Below are 24,448 nucleotides of genomic sequence, written 5' to 3'. Positions count from 1 at the left end.
CATCAACAAATAAATTATGATGTATTGTTATTAATGATAAAACTTTATTGATCCCTGAAGGTATTGAGCTGTATATAAAGTATAAAGCAGTCTATATCCATAGTGCCAGTATCAGTACTATGGTGGTTCAGTACCATTCAATACCGATATCAGTAGGCTATACAATGTCAGTATTGAACAATACCCAACCGTTGAAATTAACATATTAATTTACATTAAATTGAAACAAACATAAGACAGTGTCCTGTCTCAAGCTTGACACATAATATCTTCCCGTAGAAAAGCTGTTTTTTTAATAATCACCCCCCAAGAACTAAAATGAAGAAAGAAATGAAGGATAATTTAAGTGCAACCTTTAAATTATCATATAATTCACACCGTCATGAAATGGTCTTCTACAATCTCACCTAAACCTGGTTTTGGCACTCATACAAAGATGGCAGCGTATAATGAACATCACAGTCTCTAGAGGCCACTTGAAGAGGTTAACAGCACTTTTAAGTTGTGTTTGATGACATATTAAGCCTCAGAGCTGTACCAATTATGCTTTTTTGATTCACAAAGACAGTATGTAACATTTATGTATTCATTCAGTAAATTACATTTAACATAAAGCGTTCAGAGAAGGTCTTAGGCAAAACGACTTCCCTCTGTAAGCTTTGGAAATAAAAAAGAAATGTATAATGGCATGTCATGGCAAACTTTGACACGTTTTTTTGAAACAGTTGATAATTCAGGAGGTCAAATTATTAAATATTTTATTTTTGCACATCAACAATCCCCCAAATAGCATGACTTTATCCATGCTGGTCTTGTCTTTAGTTCAGCCTCCACCTCTGACAGTCCAGCAGCCTTTGATGTCGCTCTTCTGGCTTCTGTCCGTGAAGTATTTCCTGAGTGATGAGTTATTGTGACGAACCGTCTGTTTCACTCTGTTTCTTTGGCACATCCTGGTTTTGCTGTTCTGAGCTCTTCAGCGCCGGGTCAAAGTAAGGTTTGTAGATATAAATACCACCACCGAAACCCAGCAGTGTGACAAAGGCAATCTGCGAGAAGGGTATTCTTCTTCTAAACATGACTTCTTTTAAAATAAGAATCCCAATGTTAAGACACGAGATGATCCTGAAAGAAGAGTAAATTGGTGTTATGTAGGGAAATTAATCTAGACACTGAATTACAATCAAATAATCTTTTTAAAATCATTTTGCATCTCCTGTGCTCTGTTGAATGTTACATGTTCTTGCAAAATTTTAGGCATAACTTGCGGCACAGATGGTTTCAAGCTAACTGCTGATTTGCTTGCTGTGCTGGACCAAATGCTACTGTTTACGCAGCATATCCAGAGCCACCACATAGTATTTCTGCATAAACTTCAACATTTTCAAAATAAAAAATCTTAATCCCTGACCAGCCACAGGATTCCCCCTCATGTCCTTACACCCTCATATGAAATTCTTAAGTCAGAGGGTATCTTCAACCCAAAAGTCTGGTGTCTGTTTACCGTGTCCATTCAGGAGTGAACCTGTAGCCCTGCACACAGCTCAACACACTTAGACATAGCTTTATTACATCTATACTGAAACTAAAACACCTTCCAATACCCTACTCAACAAGAGTACCAGAATGTGAAGTAGATTCTCATGTGTTGTACCCTCAGAGAAACTGGGGCTTGTTTTTTAAATTGTTAAAATTAATCAAAATTTCCCAATTAACACATTCCAAGACTCATATCACTCAAAATCCAAGGATAACTGGATTTGAACAATGGTCTTTACCTCATGCGTTCTCATATGTATGTACTATATACTCAAGCTGTATAAGAGTGTATTTTTATGATGCATATGGAACAAGGCAAATTCGATGGGATTAGTGTTTACACACTATGGCTGATGGCTGCATTACCTGAAAAAACTACCTGCTAGTAGAGAGATCAAGTCATCTATCAAACATTGATGTTCTGCACTAGGAAAGATACTTAAATCAAGTTATCAGTCGCTATAAACTCAACAGAATCCCTACACTTCCAAAATGTTCAGTTTTTATGGTCATATAAACCATTTTGCCATGAGAACAAAGCCATTTACCCTGACTTTTAAACTATTTTCACTGAGAATTATTTACATTTGTGTGAGTCTTATTTTGAAACACTCAGACCGGATATACACAGAGCGTCTGCTAGCTTAACAGTTTCCTAAACCTCAAGCTGAATAATAAAGGCATTTATGCTGGTTTTGGAGAACATTCTCAGCAACATTTATAACTTACCGAAGGGCGGTTTATTCGAAGCGTCTGCAGTCACCAAACGGAGACAGGCAGGACAGCACGGAGGTTAAAAGACAAGACACAACTTCAAGGACTCAGAGGAGACTTGTGTTCAGCAGGCACGCGTTCTTCTTCTACTGTGTGAATTCTGGTAGAGCGGTGAGAGCTGCAGTTCGCCACCTAGCGGACAGTGCAGCGACCTCCTTCCTGCTCTGTAGAGCGGTACTGCAGAGATCACATTTACCTGGGCGACATTAGAGAAAACTTGAGTTTACATCATTTAAACAAGAGTGGAAGAAGTATTCAGATTTTTAGTTGAGACACAGCAGTAATAATAGAAATAAATAAAAAAAAACCTGCATTCAAAATGGCACTTCACTAAAATAATTTAAGTAAAATCATAATCAGAAAATAGTAAGAAATACTGTCACAACTGCCAAGAGCTCAAGAGCTGACATATTCACAGTGTTTGTTTTGTCAAAACAATACTATAAAATACAAATGTATTCATGATAAATGAAACCAATTAAAATAATTATAAAGACAAACAGCAATATTTATCTTCCTTTGTTAAACTAGAGCCATGAAATGATTTTGCATGAAAAAAAATGACAATTTTAAAATTGTTTTGATTTTCTGCTATAAACTTAGTGAAGTTGGCTACAATATTACAATTATTACTACAACTAATACATGATTTATTTCCGCTTTCTCATTAATAGTAGTGATGAAGCGATGCCTTTTTGTAACTGTAATGTTGACTGAGCAGTTTAATGTTGTCCTTTGTAACATTTCCTCAAATGTTTCACTGTGCAAACTATTTAAATATATCGTCTGCAGTTAGGAGAATGGTGACCCAAATGTTTCTGAGGCTCATCAAAACAAACATGTCGGTATTGTAGAGCTTTTACTTTGAAGGCGGGAAACAACGTTCCCCCGGAAGTTAGTATGAATGCGGAAGCGCAGCTGATGAGCACAGCTCGCTCTGTGCTCACTGGAAATGATAGAAGTTCATGCTCGTTCAGTTGAAGTTGTAACAGTTTAATGCTGCTGGTGAAATAAATTGTGCAGGATGTTCACTCGTAGCACCTGATCACACAGGTTAAGTTAATATCGTATATTTAAAGTAAAGTGTGTCTGATTTCCACCTGAGGAGTTGATTCAGCCTCTGAATCTGACTGATCACACCTGACTTACATCCTGACAGGTGTATTATGTCGGCAGCAGACTGTGGAGACAAGAAAGACAAAATGTCCTGATGGAGAACATCCGACCACGTCTGAAATTTGGGAATAAAGTGGAAGAAGTGAAACTGAGGAAACGAAAATCTCAACTGTACTCAAAGAAAGATGAATCTCCTCTCAAAGACGGTGGGACCCACACATGTGATAGTTTCACGTCAGGACAAAACATCGATGTAATGTTGACCAAACATGTATGCTGTGATGATAAGAAATAACACTACTAATATGAAGGGATTGTTTGACTCCACAGGTGTGCTGAGAGCCAGAGTTGTAGTGTTTTGTGTGGTGTTCAGGCTGATCAACTGCTTCCTGGTTCAGACCAGCTTCGTCCCTGATGAGTACTGGCAGTCTCTGGAGGTTTCCCATCGGATGGTCTTCAAATATCCTTTGTGACATGATCATCTGCAGCTGTGTGACTGGACTGCTGTGGATTATCATTATTATTAGCACTAGACAACAGTGTCATAAGGAAGATCCACATAGTATGTTAATGTGTTTTTCTCCATCAGTTAGAGGGTCTTATACTGTAACTTTTCACATTCAGTGTCTCTTGATAATTTTTATTTTACCAGGTGAGTCCCACTGAGTTTGGGCACATCTTCTGCAAAGGAGTCCAGGATAAAATGACAGTATAGAGAGCTGCATATAAGATAATACAAAATCAGGCAACTGGTAATAAACTAAACTAAACTTAAAATCAGAATCAGAAATACTTCATTGAGCCCTGAGGGGAAATTGTTTTGTTTGTGATTAGCAAGTTTTCTTAGTAATGATAACAAGTCTAAGAGAGCTAGAATGAGCCAAAACCTGAAAAAATAAACAAAGGAGTAATTTGCTAAAGAATTTACAAAAGTCAGGAGTCCAGACAGATAAGAGTCAGTTTAATTTTCTCTTGCAAACAATTTCAAGTGGCTGGAGCAGAAAACATAACATCTTTACTTTGTCACATCATGACCACATAGAAAACATGTTTTAATAATGAAGAACAATATAAGTCTGCGTCGTCAGATCATTCAGTGTGTGAATACGCATAAGTAGAAAATATTTGACCCCAAAACTGGGCTTTTGTTTCTTACAATGCAACAAAACAACAAGCAACTGTTGACATTTGTTTAGCTGAAACCCGTAGCTTGTTATTATTTTCGTCATTCTTCTATTATTTTGTCCTGTTACAACCTTAACAGTGTGACTTATGGGTACATGACCTGGGAATGGAAGGCAGGAATAAGAGGATTCCTCTATCCACTCATGTTTGCATCCATATACAAAATATTACACTTCATAAACTACGACTCTGTCTATCTCCTGGTAAGTTCTCATATCTTCTATCCAGACAACTTTACATCAGAAAGTCACTTTGTCTTTCTAATCCTGCTTTGGTTGGTTCTGCAGATTTGGCTGCCGCGAGTGTTTCAAGCACTCCTGGCTGCGTTTGCAGATGTAAAATTCTTCTTCCTCGTCCGAACGCTGGAGAGTCGTGACGTTGCAACATGGACGGTGAGGAGGAGATTTGTGTGAGGAATAAAAAGGCAGAAGTGCCGGATGTAAGCCGTCATCTAATGCCTCGCTGTTTCTTCTTCTTCTGGTCTGTAGTTCTTCTGCCATCTGTGCTCGTGGTTCTCATGGTTCTGCTGCACCAGGACTCTGACCAACAGCATGGAGACCACCATCACCTGCCTGGCTCTTTTTTATTTCCCCCTCCCGGGGTCCAAAACACACAGCAGGTCTTGACTCATCTCACATCTTCACTCTTCTTATTGTCAATGAATCTTATCCGAAAAAATAGATTATTTACAGACACCTTGTTGATGTTTTTCCAGCAAAAAATATTTGTCCCTGGTGGCCTTGGCCATCATTGTGCGGCCGACAGCCCTGATCGTCTGGTTCCCTTTGCTGATGTATCATTTCTGGCAGGAAGAAAACAAACTGAGGCTCATCACTCATAAATGCATTCCTATAGGGTTTGTACCTTTTTAATGTCACGTAAAATTAATCTGTATTTCATCCTCATGTTTTTGTTTGATAATCCATTTTTTCCTCCTTTCCAGAGCTGTGGCTGTTGTGATTTCAACACTGATCGACTGTATATTCTGTGACAAGGTGAAACATTAATTCCATGTGTTTTTAAATCACACTAACTTCTGCTCATAGAGTCAAAAATAACAGTTTTTCTCTGTGTGTTTCAGTGGACCATGGTCCAGTTCAACTTCCTCAAGTTTAACATCTTCTACAGTGTGGCTGATTTCTACGGCTCTCATCCCTGGCACTGGTACTTCACTCAGGGCTTCGCCGTCGTGATCGGCCCTCATCTTCCTCTCTTCCTTCACGGCTGCACCATCGCCTTCAAAAGATACAAGATTCTGTTGGCAGCAGTCGTCTGGACGCTCGTGGTTTACAGGTAAAACGTCTGCGCTCACATTCACAGGCTTTAGTTATCAAACTGAGAAGGTAGCTTCGAGAGAGATAGCTTTTCATTCTTTCTAAAAAAAAACAACTCACATTTTATTTGTGATATTTTGGCATTTAAAGTAAGTATATATTTATTTTAAGTTGATTATCTTTGTGTGACTGTTTAATATCTCAAGTGTCATACATTGTTTGCAGGTTTCTTTCATCCTCTATGAAATATAACTTAATATCTTTGGGTTGGGACGTCAACTGAGGACGTCAGCTTTTGGAAACACTGCTCCACATTTTTCACCATTTTCTGACATTTTATTGACTAAACAACTAATCAATTAATCAAGAAAATGATTCACAGATTAATCTAGACTGGAAAACATCATTGGTTGCAGCCCTGAGTACATGTGTTTTTAATGTTATCTTGTACTGGAAGGTGCCCTTTGAAGTTCTCTTGTAAACAAAGTTTTGTTTATGTTAAGTGTTAGTCACCAACACAAACATGCTGAATTCATTTCCTTCCTCAGTCGACATTTGCAAAGCTGATGTTTTTGATGATTTTGAGTCCTGTATTGTTTACATTCACATTCACTTGCTAGCAGTTTTCTTTTTTACTCCCCTTACTGGTGCAGTTCTATGTTTTTTGGCATGTTGCTGCCACATGTAATCAGTGGAATATTTTTTAAAACAGTTTGCAGGACTGCAAAAGATACAAAATAGGGACCCACTCAGGGAAATGTTGTTCCACCGCGATGCCAGTGGTCAAATGCTCCTCAGGGCTTCACTTCAGGCAGTTTGATTGTGATGAGTTCTGCTCTGTTGTAACATGTTTGAATCCTTTTTATTCAGTTTGCTTCCTCACAAGGAGTTCAGGTTCATCTATCCGTTGCTGCCGTTCTGTATGATCTTCAGTGGTAAGTTCTCAGTATCACATCAAAAACATCTACGAACAGACAGATATGTGTTTTTTAACACTTCTTCCTCTACAGGCATATCCCTGGCTAACTTGAAAGCGTGGCGACGAGCTGCTGCCTTCTTCTTGTTAGTGAGTAACCTGACTGCAGCGCTGTACACCGGTCTGATCCACCAGAGAGGCACTCTTGACGTCATGACTCGTCTCCAGACACTTTGTGAAGTCAGCAACATCTCCAGCCCTCCGCAGACAGACGTCCTCTTCCTCATGCCCTGCCACTCAACGCCTTTTTACAGGTGTGTTACAGCCGTTCACACCTGGAGGACAGCCTACAGTCTAAAGACTAAATTTTGAGTAACTGTAGTAGTCCTATAATCAAAAATATTTCATGGTGACTCTTTTTTACAAGAGTATATGTAAGTCCATGGTGACTAAAATATGTTTGAAATCTGTGCCCTGAATTTTCAAAGTAAGACCTTGAAAACGTGACTAAAGCTAAAAGTTTCCAAAGCTTAAAACTGAGACAGTATAAATGGGTCAGTTTCATGCTCAACCTTGGAAACAGCAGGAAAAAAATCTCACCTTGAGGTCCATTTAGTGGATGTTGTGGAGTTTTCAACCATCATGTGTTCAGTTGGTAACTGTGCAAACATGACCTGCTGATGAGGACAGTAGAAAGCTCGATCTCAACTATTACAGGGACCTTGATGTGAAATTGCTTATCAACTGTACACCTGATTTTAATATCTTTTTTTCCTCCCTTTGTCAGAGAAATATTATTTTTCAACAAAACCCTCTTTAATTTTTTCTAAATATGCCAAACTTATTATTGCAGCAGTGTTTAATGTCGTCTTAATAAAAGCAGCTTTATAAGAACTTTACTTACATGAAAAATAATGTTAAAAATTCTATTTTATATCAGGAAATATCCAATAAAAGAATAAGTGAAGATCCTCAGATAAGGCCAAGATTCATAATAATAATCCTGTGTATAGTGTATTACTTTGGTTATTACTATGTCCAGCATTACTTGCTCTGTGTATTTAATATTGTCAATATCTGAATATAGATTTTGACTTTAATAACTTGATACAGGCCAAGTGAAACATCAAACTTTACAAAAAAAACACTTGGAAAGTAAAAATTCCCTACCTTGTGTTGAACACGACCTGACTGACGGTTCTCTCTTTGCAGCCACGTCCACTGTCCGATGAAGATGAGGTTTCTTGAGTGTCCTCCAGACCTCGGAGAGGAGGGTTACGTCGATGAAGCGGCCAGATTCTACGACAACCCTCTTCACTGGCTCAGGACATCATTTCCATACAAATCTTCTCTACCGACACATCTGGTTTTGTTTGATGTTTTGGAGAAGGTAAGACATTCACAAGCTATAATTCTCAATGTGTTTTAAAACGTTTTGTCTAAAATTTGATGTGTTTTTGTTGTTGCAGGAAATCTCTGTGTTTTTGCAAGCGAATAACTTTGTGAGGACAGCAGAGATGTTTCATACTCATTTTCCTGAGGGAAAAGTTGGAGGAAGCATCTTTATTTATGAAAGGCACTGACAAACACTGGAACGATGGCAATTTTCTTTCCTCAATAACAATGTCACATGATATAGATTTGCTACTGAAATTAAACTCATTTTTTTTAACATCACTGTGTCAAATGTGTGTTGTTTTTTTATTATTCACAACTAAATTTGGTGTGACATTATTTTTCCAGTCTTTTTTCCCCAACACATGGATATAAACAAGTAAAACTGCCAGGTCCAGTTAAAACAAGCTCGAGGTGGAATGTTAGAAAACTGCATATTAACTCTGAAAGCATAACAACAACCTTGTCACAACCCTGTCTCTGTAGCAGCAAATTAAAACAACTACATGACTAGACACAGAAACATCCAAAATGTGGCATATCTTTGTTTTTTTATAGTTTAGTGCCAAATTAACATTTTCTGCTCATTATTTTAAAGTCTCTTTTTAAACATATGTAGTACCGATCATGTTTCAGCAGAAAGTCTTCATCAGATCAACAATTTAAAGTCCAAAATAAGAATGTAACCAAGAAGTGCAAATGATGTCAGATATGCCACATCTTCCACTCCGAACCTAATAATTACTTCACTGAACACAAACAGATCAACAACAGTCAGTAGCATTGAAAAGTTAACATTGTGCAAACGTACAAAAAAAAAAAAAAAAAGGAGATTTAGCATCTACATACAACCCAAAATAGAATTTGCAACTAGAATATTAAACCGGTTGAGATTTATCAGTATTTTGGATCAAACGGCATTGGACCCAGTTCTATTTTCACATCAGCAATGTGTCGGTCTGCGTTTCTTCCTGATCGGCTCCACTTGCGTTCACTGTGTGGTCGAGGTCGGGCTCTCTGCTGCTTTCGCTGATGATGCTTTGCCCTCGTGTCCTTGGAGTCTGTGTCGGGTCTCTCAAACGGCCCGCTGTGTGATTCAAACACAAAACATAAATGGCATGACTTAGTATTATTGTGTTGAACTCGTAAGTATGTACAAGCTGTTGGATGATAATGGAAGAAAACAGGGGCGGGTGCTCACAAAACATCTGAGGTTCTTACTGCAAAACAACTAAAAATAAGTCCTAACTGGAAGACTTCGGTCAAAGATGTCATTCACAAAATATTTTAGCTGTAAAAATAGCTACAGTATGAGAGAAGTTGAAGGTGGCCCAGAAGAGTCCTCAAGTTAGTAAGACCTGCTCACAATCCGTCAGCTGCAGTAGACTGAACATTTAAAAACATGTTTTAACAGCGTGATTTTATTTCATATTAGCTTAGGAATTAATGTACAGATATAGATTTCTTAACAATTTCAGTTCATGTCATTTAGTGCAATTTTTGGGAGAAAATATTAATTTCCTTGAAAGAAAAGCAAAATTTGAATCAACACCGTCTCTATTTCCCCAACATTAGTATCAGATTGATGCTGCGTTCCAGACAACTCAGAACTCAAACATTTCTGACTTCCTACTAGAAAATGTACAATGCGATGCCACTTGAAGTTGGTAAAGTTTGTAAAAGGTTGGAACTAGGAAATTCAGACCTCCAAGGTTGTCTGGAACGCAGCTTAAGGCTTTCATTCCATGAAAAACTTGGAAATAATCTTGGAAATTATTCAGTAATTGTTTGGAAGTTCTGGAAGGAAAGCCTTAGTTAGTCTTCAAGGTGGCCTTCTTGTATCATGAGATACCTTGTGAATACAGCCCCAGGAGACTTACTTTGGGCCATAGCTTCTTGTGTAAGCCTCTCCAAAGAAGTGGCGGTAGACGAAATCATCAAGATCTCCAAACACATTGTCATCAAGTCCGTGGTACTCATGCATGTGGGTCAGATAGTCCTCCACGCCGCTGACAAAGTCTGTGAACAGCATCCGATCGTGGATGAACACTCCATTGTGGAAGAAGTTGTTGATGAACATCTCCAGGTCTTTCCAGTGGTGGAAGTGGTCGACTTCCTGCTGCAGGTAGCTCTGCAGCAGCTGGTAAAATTCATCTGCTCTGATTGGATCCATGGCTTTGTTGAAGAGACTCATGGACTCCTGGTAGGCACAGTCGAAAACTCCAGAGCATCCTTTCAAGTTGGACTTGTGACCGTTTTGACCTCGATCTTCGTGAACTTTACCTCCTGATTTCCGGGTGTTGTGGCTGCTCTGGAAGGAGTCATCAAATTTGTGTGCATGTCCATGGTGAGGCTTGTGGGATCTGTGCTGCCACGACTCTCTTGATTTCTTCTCATGACTTCTCTTATCATAAAAACCTCTGGCTTTGTTGATGAAGGTGGAAGCTGAATCCTTGAAGTTTCGGAAGGTTAATTTGACAGAATCTGAAAACTTCCTCAGATTCTCCTTCACAGCTTCCTTTGCTTTCTTTATCTGCTCTTTGTGGTGATGGACAAACTCCTTGGTGGAGTTCTTCACAGCATCAAATGTCTCTTTCACCTTCCCCGCCATGCCTGGCTTTGGTTTCTTCATTTTAGGCTCAGTGTCTCCTTTGGCTCTTTCTTCTTTTGTTTCCACATACAGCCTCTCCCACAGGTCGGAGCGCTGCTGCTCGAAGCTCAGTCTCTTCTCCAGCTCCATCAGACGCGACTGAAGCTCTTCGGACTCCGAACCAGCTTCCTTTCCAGCTCCGTGGATGCGACTTCTCAGCTGATTTAAGTCCCTCCTCAGCTCATCTGTAACCTTCCTTTCCCTGTCGAGCTTCTTCCTCAGTGTCTGTGCCTCGGCCATCATGTCTTCCCTCTGGCCTTGGAAGCTTCGGATCAGCTCTTTCTCCTCCTCGAGCTGATCTTTCAGCCTCTGGTTTTCTGACAGCAGGGAGTCAGTAACTGCTCCCGATGCCTCCCAATCTTTAATCTTGTTTCGCAGGTTTCTCAGCTCCTCCTGTAAGGTGGACAGGGTCTTTTCTTCACGTTCAAGGGAGTTTTTCAGCAGCTGGTTCTCAGCTGTCAACGTCTGCTGCTGAGAAACAACGTTACTCCTCTCCTCAGCCTTCTGTTTCAGCAACATCTCCAGGTCATCTCTCTGGGCCTGATGGGAAAAGAAGGTACAAGAGGGGGAATTATGGCTTTTTGAAAGGGATGCAATGAGTCATGATTGCAATGAGGTCACAAAGTTCACTCAATTTGAAAAGCGAAACAAAATTGAGGAAGAAAAGTGAAACAAAGAGCTTTTGCTTCAGTTTTAACTAACAGCATTTCCATACGGTTACATTTGCATTTATTTTGCATTTGTACTATGCAGTTACCTGAATGTGTGCCTGTTGGATGTTGAGCTCGTGGTTCTCTCTCTTCATCTTCTCATTCACCTCTGTGAGCAGTGAAATTACTTTTTTCTCATCCAGGTCATCCAGGTCAAAGTCGCCCCTCTGGAGAAAAGGAAGAGACGAGTTCTGGTCCATTAAACTTGTGGTTACATGGGTCATGTTCAATCAAAATATTAATTATTTTGGCATCTGAGTATGTCAGTGAGAGATATGTAACAGACACAGGCTATTTTAATCAGTATATTTTCATCAGTGCACTGAAACAGTTAAATTTACTGAGAATTAATAATTATTTATTACCCCATGCATCTTATTCTGCATTATAAAAGTTTTCATATCGGCGCATGCAGATATATGGAGCTATGATAGACCATTATCAGCCAATGATAATCGTCCCTCTGGGCTCTATTTGTGATGTTTCATTTACACAGAACGACCAAAAGTAATAAAAACAGCTGCCTGCTGTAATAAAACAAAAAATAGAGCCTTAAAGTAAATGATCTTATTATAGTTTTTTGGTACACATTTTGTTTACAGTTACTTTTATATTTCAGTACTTCTTACTTACTCTTGTTGGATTATCTTTTTCTATCTAAATGTCGTTTACATCTTGTGATATATTTTTTCCTCTAGAAGCAGCATCTGAAACGTGTGTAATTTCCCCCATGGGGATCAATAAAGTATTTTCTGATGCCGATTCAAAATTGGAAACGGGTGGAATTTTTCACTGATTTATCACTGGACTATTGTATCTGGTTGCATCAAACTAGCGTGCAGGGTTTCTGTGTTTAAGAATAAAGTCAATTTAAATATAAAGAAAAATAAGTCTGCATTAAAGAAGTAACAGAAGTCAAAAGCATGGTAAGGAATGTATCATGTATGTTTGCTGCGAATGAGCTTACTATTATTGTGAGTTGTGACTTGTGTTGTGCCTGACCTGGTTTGTAAAGTGTTGTTCTCGGAAATGACAGTGAATCAGATCTCTCCCACCATCAAGGTCATTCACTCGGATTTTCTCCACAGTTTTCTGTCTTTCCTGAATCTGCACTGTGCCTGTCAGTGAAACACCAACATATTATTTACACAAAACATTAGAAAACATTGTTACAGGTCGGTCGGTCTATAATGTCTGTAAGAGTAGGACGGGTACAGTACTCTTGCACCTGGTCAACCAAATCTAAAGAGCCGTGAAAACAAACTGAGGATAATTCTAACACAAAGTACATTTCTAATGCTACAGTGAGAGACTGGCCATGACAAAACCAGACTAAAATCTCTGTGAAAATCAGGTGGATTTCATAGAGGAACTTTTAGCAATAATCATGTACATTAATCTCTTCTGACTAGAATGTTTAACTGAAGTATATTTTCTGCGTTAACAATAACGTCAGTAAACTCTTACCATGGAAGTGTCCAAAGCCCATGCTGATGGCTACGACAAGGGCGATCAGGATACACTTGTTAAGGATGCTGCTGCCCTGCGCTTGCACATTTTGGCCATCCAGAGCAGCAGCAGGGGGTCTTGCTTCAGCCTGCTCCTCCTGCTCTCCGTCATCTGCCTGCTCCTCCTCCTCCTCCTCCTCCTCTTCTTTCTCACTCTGGCCTGACTCCAGAGCCTCCTCCTCCTCCTCAGGCTCTGTCACGATGCTCGTGGTATTCTTCCTCAACCTTCGTCTTCGGACAACAGTACTACCGCTTCGCCCTGCCTCATCCTCACTGCTGCTCGAGTTTGTCACTGCAGGCTGCTGCACCGGGAAAACTACAGAAAAATACACAAGGTTATGGTTGTAGCGATCCCATGATGAAAACAAAGTAGAAAGGAGGAGGTACGCACAAAAATATCAGGCTCAGAAAGCATCATGTGTGGTCAATCATGCAGATAACAAACATTACAGATTAACTGATTCCCTACTGATGAACAACTCTGTTGCAAGATCTTGATTCATTTTAGTGTTTGTGAAATTAAAACATTAAAAGAATATTTTGGAAATAATATTTGATTTCTTGCTGAGAGTTGGATGAGAAGATCGATAACACAAGACAAGAAATAGTCCGACACATAAACACTGTAACATTGCAAAGAGTTGTTTGTACACTTTGGTTTTTGTACAGATTAAACACATAAGATTTAACATGTCTATTAGCGAGCTTTAGAGGTGCTCATAAGCAAATTTCATTACCTTCGGACAAAGCTAAGCTAACTGGCTGTAGCTTCATATATACTGTACAGACATGAGAGACTCTAGAAGCCCTTTTGTTTCTTCATTTCTGTTTTATAGTTGTATTTATAATTATTGTTTTAGTTGTTTTCTGCTGTATTCTTATCTATATGTATGCTTCTCTGTGTTAGATTTGCTGGATTAAAAAAAAGCTAAACGTCACCAAAGAAATTCACACCTTAATTCACACCTTAAAAGATTAGATTTCAAAGCGTATGGCTGCATATTATCGGCTCACAATTCTTTGACTGACTCATAATATCACTACAAGGTCTCTATAAGGCCTCTCCACACTCTAATCAAATAGTCTGCCTGGAACAATAATTATTGTCTGATATATCCTATGAAAAAAAGCATCCACATTATAATTCTCAGTGCATGTGAGGCGGAGGCTTCAAGTTTCCACATCAGACTTGTGTACGCTGAATATTGGACTGAGATTGGCTTCCAAACTATTTATGTCACCAATCGTGCTTGTATGAATGTGAAAACAGCCTTCTAGTGTCAAACTCTGCACACAGTGGAGCTCAAACATTCAACTGTAGGAACAAGAAGAAAAACATGTTGTTGACTGAAGGGGTCCAGACGTACACCACGCAAACATGCAAACACGTGAAAAAAACAGTGAAGGAAACTACTTTGCATTCTTTAAAATGTGGTTGAACATGCACAGCTGGCTCACATCAGCCTGTGTTCTTGTCAGCCAATAATCAGGATTAGTTCTGTGAGCAAGCTTAGCATCATATAAGATTCACTCCAGTTTCAATCAGGCAACCTGGGAAAGAGCGGCCTCCAGTGAGCTGACTTCTCAGGTGGTAGCCTAAGTTCAGGAGTCTCTGTGGAAGTTTCCAGTGACTCAACCTCAAACCTGCTTCGACGACGTACAAAACAGGCAGAGAAAGAAAGTTTTTGTGTTGATGTGTCGAAGAAGACGTAGTGACAGTTCAGCGTGTCAGTGTGTGTGTGTGTTGTAGCAGGCCTACCAGTCTCAGCAGCGGTGAAGGCGTACTGGCTGCTGCAGGAGGTGCCAAGGTAGAACTCCTCATTGGCTGCTGCCTCTTCGCCAACCTCAACATGCTCGTCCTCCTTCAAGTCTCTGAGAGTCACAATGTCCGAGTGATCGCTGGAGGACAACAGATTCACATTCTGGTGCCCTGTGGTGGCATTTCCAGTCTGGAGAAAATATAATATATTGAAGATTAAGGGCAAGGAAGCAGCAACAGAGTGGCTCTGGATTATTTAAAGAACAGGTTATGCAGGTTTTTTGTCTGTCTCACCTCAGAGGCGTACAGTGTCTCTACGGGATTTTCTCCCAGAGTGTCATCAAGTGACTCAGCGATGCTCTCCTCAACACGTTCAGCTGAAAAATGTGTGATATGAAAATGAGATTTATTCACTTGTTCTTTCATTTCCCTACAAATCTGTATGCACATCAACACATAATGTACTAAAATAATGTTTTTTTATTTTTATAATATTACACTAATAACATAACTAACAGTCAATATTACTTATAAAAATCCGCTACTATCATACTTGTGGCTAAAATGATAATATGAGGATTTTTACCAGCAGATGCAGCGGCCTTTGCGTCCTGCAGCTTTGTTTCTTCCACTGGAGGGCGCTCTAACAGCTCGGCTCCATAGTCCACCACCGCCTCTGATCCCAATGTCTCGATATCTGAACCCTGTAAACACAATGAGCATATATTAAAACTAGGCATGTTGGAACACAAATGTCTTTATTAATTATCAGATGTATAAATACTGCATTACTTGATAAGTCTGAGCGATAGGAGCCTACAGTAAGTATTTCTGTGTAAGATGATTTGTAGCATTGACTGGCAAAGTTAGAAATATTAGAAAAGGTCCCTGCGGTAAAAGAGAACGACATTTGCTTCTGTGACTGAACAAACATCAGCTGGCCAGAATTATGTTTTCAGTGTAAAAATCCCATAAAAAGGGAAAAGCTGCAACTGCAACTAATTATAAGCAAAAATAGTCTTTAATTGCCAAAATTGTTTTTATGACAAACACTCCAGCTTGGATTTCAGTAGTAAAAGAGTATTTTTGCATACATGTTGCTGCAGGCACGTGTAGATTTTCCCCTTTTATGGGATTTTTTTGTTATTTGCAAGTTTGTGCTACCAAATCAGTTTACTATGTCTGAAAGTATTGTATTCCAATCAAATGAAGTTTATCATCCGGAAATGTTTATTTGACTGTAAATTCGTCTCTATTCAATACCATAAATGTCAGCTCCTATGACACGAAGACCTCTTTGATGAAACGTGCTACTTGACTCCACTGATCTTGTAATTTGCTAATCATTTTTAATTAAGCATTATTTGAGTTTATTGGTATTTTTTCTACATAGTAAAAAAATCCTTCTCTCCTTGTTGCCACCTTACAATGTCAAAAACTATATAACAACAAATGAAACTAGCTGGGATTAAGAAGAAGGAAAAAGGATTTGTACCTCATTACTGATAATAGTCCAGCCACAGGACGACTCTGCATCACTTGACGTCTCTGACATTTCTGTCAGTTGTCAGCAATAAACAGGGATCTGGAGGATATAAAGAGGTTAAACACTGGGGGCAGTATGTTGTGGTGATAAAGAAAAGTAGGCCAGTGTGTCACAAGCTGAGGAATAGTTGAATGAATCTTGAGTTTAAGCAGGCCAGAATTAGTTTATTATTGTTAACAATCAAGATACCATATACAATAATAAACATCCAACTGTAAGGGTTTGGGAAATTGTGATTTTTAATAATGTTACAAGTTTGCAGCCCAAGTTCAGTTGCATACCACATAACCATGTTTCTTTACAGCCTCTATTCTGGTCTATTAAAAAAAGGGGGAAAAGAGTGCTAAACAAATAAACCTCCCTTGCTTTGCTTCACTTTGTGTTGCATTTGGCATTCAGAAATGTTACTTAAAAAAACATTAAAAAGCAGGAACTGAAACAAACATCTGCTACTGCTTTACTGTGTATATCTGATGAACGTGAATAGGTGAACCCTGCAACTCAGACTTGAGTTTTAACTTGAATTGCAGGGTGCTGTGCTGTAATTTTAATCAGGTGTACACCAACACACTGCTGTTTTCCTTTTCTGGTAGCCTGTACCTGCATGAGGAGCACTGAAAAGTATCCCAGACTTGGAGATACTTAACAACAACTTCGGGTTTGTTTTTGATGAATGAAGTGACACAAATATATAGAAGTACAGAACAATACAGCTCATTGACACAGAGTCACATCTGGCTACTTGGAAAACAAAATCTCATGAACTTGAACACTGTATTTACAAACAAACAAACAAACAGGAGAAACAGCGCCCTCTAGGTAACAGAGTACAATAACAGCTATATTGATATGCCAGCTCCTGCGGCCTGACAATGAAAACAGCCAACAACAGAGATAACATCGGTTTAACACTGCAGCCTTTAGCTGTAGTTGACATTAGCTTCGTCTGTTAGCATTCAATAATGAAAATTAGCGGTCTGTTAGCAGCTAGTTAACTAGTTATCGACGCCTCCTCTCTAAGAATCGCCAGAACATATAATTAGTGCCGTAGACAACGTTTAATATCTTCAGAAGCAAAACAACACCGCTATCTTTTGAATAAATGCGAAAATGGAGTAAACTCACCGGTGTTTAACGCCCAACAACGAGGCAGCTGTTTACAAGCAGCTCCAGAGAATTGCAGTATACCCAAGCCTAGGTTATCCGCTAACAACCATGAAGCCGACTGTCCACGGGAAATGTAGTTTTATAGAGGTAAAGCTGGCCGCGCCGCGCAACGCATTCACCGAACTCGTAGAACAACAACTCCCATCAGTCAGCGCGGTGTCCAAATAAGGCTCAACGAGGGCGGAACAGCTGTGTGGAAACTCAGATAAAACATAAACAAGGAAGCGTGACAAAGCAGACCGCCTACAAAATGAACCAAGACAGAATAAAACAAAATTAAATCATTAATGTGTTTTGTAAAGTGTTGCAGCACTATTAGAAGTTTTAAAAAAAGCACGTAGATGACGTTGAAAAGTCCAGCTGTCCATCAGGAAGCACGTGGTCGTCATTGTTGTTGGTTGTGCGCGCGTGTCGTCTGGCGCCCCGCCAGCAGCCTGATCTTTGCGTGTTTGAGTTATGTTGCGGGACTGGTATATGCGGTTCAGTGGCTCTAAATACTCATGCAAATACTTACGGCGCAACCTGTGGATACTCATGAAAACAACCACACGTATCTACAGTGTTTATATTAGTTAAATGATGTTTTAATATGACGAAAAAATGAATAAACATTGCAAAATACTGGCATTTTAACACAAACGAAACACAAAACAGGCATCAATATTATTGTTTTGGCAATAACTGTTTTCCTGACTTTCTGTGTGAATAAGTGCACATCCTGTGCTATGGATAAAACTGACATAAAATACACAAAACTAAAACTATTCATCATTTTTGCCCTATTTGTATGTCTACCGGGGAAAATGTATCTCACATTTTTAGAGAGGGGATGAAGTCTCAAAACTCTACATAATAAAGACGCTTTGTGGAACTAACTCTTATAGTTTTTTTTTTGTTTTTATCATTACATTGTGGATTAACATTTCTAAGATCTGCTGCTGTTAACATGTAGTAACAGTAGAGGTCAGAGTTGTCGAGGTTATGTTGTGTTTGTGTGTGTAGTAGATGGTAATTACTGAGTTGTAAGGTGCTTTGCATATAGATTTACATAATGGCAAATAGAGTTTCTACGGAAGCCCTAAAGGGCCATGCATTCATACATTTTATTTCCTCCGTTTTCCCGTGATAACGAGTTAATTTCATTTGTTTTCTCGAGATCTCGAGTTATTATCTCGAAATAACAACTGCCGTTTTCCCGAGATAACGGGATAATTTTCTCGAGATCTTGAGATAACGAAACGATAGTGTAGTATATTAAATCATTGCAGGAAACATCATTCAGTGTAGCAATGTCAGAGGAGCAGGAGCATATCGATCACCACGTCACATATCTTTTCAAGCAAGGCCTGACACAGGCTGAAATAGCATTATGCCTTGCTATTACAGATAATATACACATTAGTGTGCGTAATCTAAAAAGACAGTTAGCAAGGCCTCAGATATATCGGCGGCGCAATCTAAGTGAGCCTGATGTCGTTATTAACTACATAGCTGACCAGCTATGTAGTTAATGAGGAGATCTCGAATTAATTATATCGTTATCTCGCGAAAACAAAGTTTCGTTATCTCGAGATCTCGAGAAAATTATCTTGTTATCTCGGGAAAACGGCAGTTGTTATTTCGAGATAATAACTCGAGATCTCGAAACACATATGAAATTAACTCGTTATCACGGGAAACACAGGAAATAAAATGTATGAATGCATGGCCCTTTAGGGCTTCCGTACTTAGGAATGCAAATCTGTATGTAAATTAAAACATGTTCCAGTTTAAAGTTTATTCTGTTCCTTGGTGACATAACTTCCATGACAATGTCTTGATATGACTTAAATTCATCTTGTAAAGTATAATGTGGTTATCTGTTTCAGTGGCACAGATATTCATATCCAGAATAGAATGACACAGTGAAAATACTACATTGCAAGTCCTGCACTGAACATTTTATCCAAGAGTACAAAAAATATAAGCAATAAAATGTCAAGTAGAAGTACAGAGTATGCCTCTTACTTTTTATGATTTATAGTGTTAGAACATAAAGTTAATTATTGGATCATTATTGCTGATAAATGAATGTGTAAGCAGCATCTAATGTTGTAGCTGGTCAAGCTTGTGCTACTTTAACTACCTCATACACTGTTGTTGAATCTATAACAATGCATCATCACAGTTAATGAGCATATCATGTTTTTAAATATATAAACCTGCTTATCTGGATATAAGCATCGATTAAAGCTGTCAAATAAAATGCAGAGGAGTAGAAAGTACATTTCTATTACTACTAACTGAAGTAGAAGCAGTGGTGGATCTAAGTACATTACATATGCAGTACTCAAGTGCTATATACTCAAGTAGAAATCTTATTTCACTTTTATTTATTTATTTTTCTTTTCATACAACTTTGTTCTTCCACCTCAGTACATCTCAGGGAAATATGCAACCTCAATTATCTGACAGCTATAGTTACTAGTTAATTTACAAATTAAACGTTTTACACACAATAAATATGAGGAGCTTAGACAAATAGAGCTGAAAATGGTTAGTAAATTAATCAATTTGTCGATTGAAAGAAAATAATTAGGCATGTATTTTTAGGTTTGGACTGTTGGTTGGACAAAAGCAGCACTGTGCAGCACTACTCTGTAGTTATGATATTTCTCACTATTTTTCTTACTTTTTCCTGAATTTCTTCAAATCAAACAAAAATTTCTTATGATAAAATAACCAGCAGATGAATCCATAACTAAAATAATAATTAGAGGCAGTTCTATGAGAAATAGATTAAAATTAGTTCCACCTCAACCAACTACAAAAATAAAACGCTGCTTAGTGAATGAGTTATAATCTAATGATATGTAACAGTGTAACAGTCACAGGGGACACTTTTCTACATCAAGGACTTTAAATACTTGAAGTACATTTTCTGATTATGCTTGAAGATTTTCAATGAAGGACTTGTATTAGTAATGGATTATTTTTAAAGTGTGGTTTAAGTACTTTGAGTGAAGTAAAGGATCTTCATCTGTCCTAGTTTTGTATTTCAAGCAGCACAAGAACTGAAAACACATTCAGAAACGAGAAGTTGCAATTTTTGTACTTTTATTTAAACTGAGAATCAGAATTTTTCATTATTATCTACAACCTCCTAACTAAACATTTTTGGCAAAAACCCACTTGCAAGTGACTTTGCTGACAAAGACAAATTGACAAACTATAACAAAACATTAACAGAAAATATCAGAAAACATAATAATTACAAAAAGGTACATTCAATTTTCAAGACTTGAAACCTGCTTTCTCTTAGAGGAGGAGCAGCTGCAGGTTCCCCTGAGTTTGACTGTAAATGACCCCACAGCGCTCCTCCTCACATTATTTAAACACAACATTACTGCAAAAGGGAGAACACACAGTGAGACCGGACTGTGTGTTTTATCCCTTTAAAATTCACATGCTCGGACAGAAACTTAATTCCAACATAACACCATTCATGAGATGGACAGCAGACCAACGTCACGGGTCTCTTGGATGGTGATGAAATATCTTGACCTCAATCTTACAAACATTAATGACCCAAGTTTACTGTATCTGAGGTAGCACTTAAAAACTTGTATGAGCTTCAACAGACCAATTCAGAACCTGAATGACTCTGGTAGTTTTGTGTCTAATGAACACAAGTTGAAAACACGAAGAGCTACAGTTTTGTGAAGTAAGAGGTTAGTTATCTCCAAAACATCACTTGAAAATCATGTTCTGGATTCAGGAAATAAACATGAGTGCTATTTTCAGATTCTGAATTGAGCCCTTAAAGCTCTAATAAACAGGATATATGAATACATTAAAGGGTTTAATTTAAAATGGAAATGTGAATCCTTCTTTTACTTTGCGAAAGCAGGTCAAACATGATTCTAGACATAAAAAGATGATTAGGAAACACAGTTTAACGCTTCCATCCCGCTGTCTCGTAGTTCAACACATACAGTCATAAAATGAGTTTGAGAACACTGAAAATGATGACATTTCACACAAAGATAGGATACTTTTAAATTGATCTCTTGCCAATATGCAACGGTGACCTTTTGTGAAAAAAATCTTTGGTTTACATTGTTTGCTTTTCAAAAGAAAGTTAAGCTGATTGTGTCACTTCTCATCCCAAATATTTCCCATGATTGAATCCTCTGCAGAATCCTCTGATTAAAAACAGACATGTGAAAACACCCACTGATTTTTCTTCAATCTTCAATTGAGATCTTCAATTTATCTGTATAAAAGCATGATATTTGAATACTTACTAAATACTTTATGTAATTTATATTTTCAAGTTTTTTTTGGTGGTGTAAAATCAGCAGGTGCACATTTACACACAACTGCACCGTTGCAACACAGACTTTTAATCAATATAATATACTGTATTTAACTCTCATAATTTTCCCCTACAATGTACAGACATCTGTGTGCAACAGTTTTCGAGGAATGCGTCAGGATCATTTGGCCCGTGTGCATAAAATTGATTATTAATTGTCACTCCTGTTGTATCCTACTGGCACTTCCTCGGAGTTTGAACCTGCGACTATCTTCACTCTTTTTGTCGCGGGTCAAGGCCACTAATGTGCAAGGCTTCGTTTGGAGGAGCAGCGCCTCAACTCATCTCAAAGGCTGCGTTCAACTCATCTTTGGTCTAATCTGTTTAGATTATTTCGCATTCCTCAGTAACCTTCTGCCAGAGATTAGTTAAGAGGCTAAAATAAACTCAGGTAGCAAACAACTCTTTGGGTTATAGCGTCACAAGTCACCGCTGCACATTGGCCAATAATACAAAACTACTTGGCAGACAAGTGCTAATCTTTATCTACTCTACAGCAAAACAAAAAAAAAAACTACTTGGGAGAAGAAACTACAGTGTGTACTCAGTAGTACATTATCTTCTAACAAAAATATAGACTTTTCTTACTAAAGTTTCATGGTGTTCATTCAATTCTTCACTTTCATCTCTGATTAAAACACTTCCATTGCTTTTACTACAATCATTCTTCACGTGTTGCATCCTCATGCGGGCGCTTCTCCCTCAGAAAGATTAGGCTTCAGCTTCTGAGGGACGCTTCCCACATTAAGGCCAATTATAAAGCTTTTCTGTACCGACATGCCACTGCAAGCACTTCTGGTGTGATTCTTTACACGAATAAAAAGGAAGAAGAATAAACAAAAAGAGTCTGCTGTAAAAGCAGACGTTACAAGACCTGAGGAGAAACTACAGAGGGGGTTTCCATCTGTTGGGGAGGGCAGCACAAACATCTGAGCTACTGGCACACAATGTCGGAGATACATTCATAGCATTTTCTATTATGCAATTACACACTACAACGGTTTAGTACTGAGAAGATACCCTGTCAGATCAGCATGTAACACTACATGACTTTTCAAATGTACTAAACCTTGTTCCCTGAGTTTAGGAAAACAATAAGACAATAAAATAAATTCTTAAACGAGGTAGTATAAAACAGGAATGGCAAGGGCGGCTGCACATACAAAAACAAAAGCAGACATTCGTTATCTTTTCATACCATTACTCAATAATGGACAAAATGAACCAAAAACATATTATTAATACTGGCACAGCACCTCAGCAACATCTGAGGAGATAAATAAGAAATGTATGTGTGTTTTCCACCTCTTCAGTCCACATAACATGTGGAGCGAGAGGAGAAAAGCTGCAGCGCCCTTACCATCCAAAACAATGCAAGAGAAAAAACACAAAATGGGATGACAGTCAGAAGAAAGTCATCAGGAAGTATCAATGTAATGTAACTGAAGCAGCCCATCACATAACGTAGGTATAAGTAGTTATTAAATATACAGTGGAAGTTTACCCGGAGGTAAACCGAGGTAGATAATCAGTGAAAAGGGCTCACGCTTCCCTTTCGCTCCAGTGATAAACTCTCTTAAATAATGTCAGAAATGTCACATTCGTCACATTTTTGACAGGCTTTTTAAACATTCATGGTGGGTGAGATTTTTTTTTTTTCAAAAACATACACGCACAAATAAAGAGAAAATAAAAAACAACATATTCACTGAATGAAAAAAGGAAGAAGTAAAAAGAAACCAAATGACGCTCCCTGCCAACAACTTATACTGTTAAAGGCATTTGTTGGCTTTCTGTTCATTGTGTGTTGGACCAAAAGAAGATAAAGGATTCAAAAGAAGGACGCTCTCTTTGTTTCTTTGCACCTCTCTCTCATACTTACATTCAGGCATGTGGTATACTTGCAATAGAGAATAACTGCAGGAGGGTTATGTGGGTTAATTTCAGTCAAATCTGTCCTCAGCCTGACTTGCCCCGACAGAGAATATCTGGAGGTTTTTGACTGTTTCTAAATCCTCATTGCCCCTCCTCTGTCTTGCTTTGTTGTTTTCTGAGTGTCACCATGTTCTCCTGTTGTTCTTGGTGGCAGCGACAAAATTAATGGAGTAGTTCCACATTTTGGTGTATATGCTGTCCAAAGGGAACAAAATCACCCTACCAGCACAATTCACTTATGAACATGCTTAATGATTTGTTTAACCCCTGCAAAAACTGATGTGTAAAAACGACAGTTCACTCATTTTACAGAGAGTTACGTGCCTGACTATTTCTTGGTTCTGAGCTGTTACCCGGCAATGAGCAGAGACTCCAGGAAGTTAGTTGTCCCGATCAAGAAATAGCCCAGCACCTAACCCTCTGTAAAGACCACAACTTGTTTCTACATTTCAGTTTTTGTACAGATTAATCAAACGAGATATAACAAGTTGGTACATGAGCTTTAGATGTGCTTGTCGGCAGATTTAGTTCCCTCTGGACGGAGCCAGGCTAGCTGTTTCCCCCTGTTTCTGGTCTTTGCGCTAAGTTAAGTTAAGCTAACCAGCTACTGGGTGTAGCCT

General features: G+C 38.5%; 3 protein-coding genes across 4 annotated transcripts; 1 reads left to right on the top strand and 2 right to left on the bottom strand.

Annotated features, from left to right (window-relative positions):
• Nucleotides 1–741: 741 nt before the first annotated feature.
• LOC140994751 (protein PIGBOS1) lies at nt 742–2,354 on the bottom strand. The gene is made up of 2 exons (XM_073464520.1): nt 2,266–2,354; nt 742–1,122 (listed from the first exon to the last, which is right to left on the bottom strand). The coding sequence occupies exon 2, from the start codon at nt 1,074–1,076 to the stop codon at nt 906–908; it is 171 nt and encodes a 56-aa protein (XP_073320621.1). The 5' UTR covers nt 1,077–1,122; nt 2,266–2,354; the 3' UTR covers nt 742–905.
• Nucleotides 2,355–3,242: 888 nt separating this feature from the next.
• On the top strand, nt 3,243–8,478 carry pigb (phosphatidylinositol glycan anchor biosynthesis, class B). 2 transcript variants are annotated; one of them, XM_073464171.1, is made up of 13 exons: nt 3,243–3,363; nt 3,470–3,632; nt 3,757–3,886; nt 4,697–4,814; nt 4,899–5,003; nt 5,100–5,230; nt 5,327–5,467; nt 5,555–5,606; nt 5,693–5,904; nt 6,756–6,820; nt 6,896–7,115; nt 8,014–8,191; nt 8,271–8,478. In XM_073464171.1, the coding sequence occupies exons 2-13, from the start codon at nt 3,521–3,523 to the stop codon at nt 8,382–8,384; spliced, it is 1,578 nt and encodes a 525-aa protein (XP_073320272.1). In that variant the 5' UTR covers nt 3,243–3,363; nt 3,470–3,520; the 3' UTR covers nt 8,385–8,478. The 2 variants fall into 2 exon arrangements, with proteins under 2 accessions (XP_073320272.1, XP_073320274.1); XM_073464173.1 differs by having other exon boundaries at nt 3,243–3,632.
• ccpg1 (cell cycle progression 1) lies at nt 8,350–17,938 on the bottom strand. The gene is made up of 10 exons (XM_073464170.1): nt 17,495–17,938; nt 16,319–16,408; nt 15,410–15,527; nt 15,118–15,200; nt 14,824–15,013; nt 13,024–13,380; nt 12,559–12,674; nt 11,604–11,723; nt 10,077–11,386; nt 8,350–9,283 (listed from the first exon to the last, which is right to left on the bottom strand). Exons 2-10 carry the CDS (start codon nt 16,376–16,378, stop codon nt 9,094–9,096), a joined length of 2,544 nt encoding a protein of 847 aa, XP_073320271.1. The 5' UTR covers nt 16,379–16,408; nt 17,495–17,938; the 3' UTR covers nt 8,350–9,093.
• Nucleotides 17,939–24,448: the final 6,510 nt, after the last annotated feature.

Source organism: Pagrus major, chromosome 4 (genome assembly GCF_040436345.1).
Source record: "Pagrus major chromosome 4, Pma_NU_1.0".
NCBI lineage: Eukaryota > Metazoa > Chordata > Actinopteri > Spariformes > Sparidae > Pagrus > Pagrus major.
The sequence above is the reverse complement of the archived record's forward strand: the minus strand, read 5'-3'. Positions and strand labels throughout refer to the sequence as shown.

Bases quoted from the DNA above. Each gene is read 5' to 3' on its own strand.
- LOC140994751 (XM_073464520.1), bottom strand. From the start codon at position 1,076: ATGTTTAGAAGAAGAATACCCTTCTCGCAGATTGCCTTTGTCACACTG.
- pigb (XM_073464171.1), top strand. From the start codon at position 3,521: ATGGAGAACATCCGACCACGTCTGAAATTTGGGAATAAAGTGGAAGAA. The intron at 5,905-6,755 runs GTAAAACGTCTG...CTTTTTATTCAG, and splicing joins TGGACGCTCGTGGTTTACAG to TTTGCTTCCTCACAAGGAGT. The intron at 6,821-6,895 runs GTAAGTTCTCAG...CTTCCTCTACAG, and splicing joins GTTCTGTATGATCTTCAGTG to GCATATCCCTGGCTAACTTG.
- ccpg1 (XM_073464170.1), bottom strand. From the start codon at position 16,378: ATGTCAGAGACGTCAAGTGATGCAGAGTCGTCCTGTGGCTGGACTATT. The intron at 12,675-13,023 runs GTAAGAGTTTAC...TTTCACTGACAG, and splicing joins GGGCTTTGGACACTTCCATG to GCACAGTGCAGATTCAGGAA. The intron at 11,387-11,603 runs GTAACTGCATAG...TTTTCCCATCAG, and splicing joins TCCAACAGGCACACATTCAG to GCCCAGAGAGATGACCTGGA.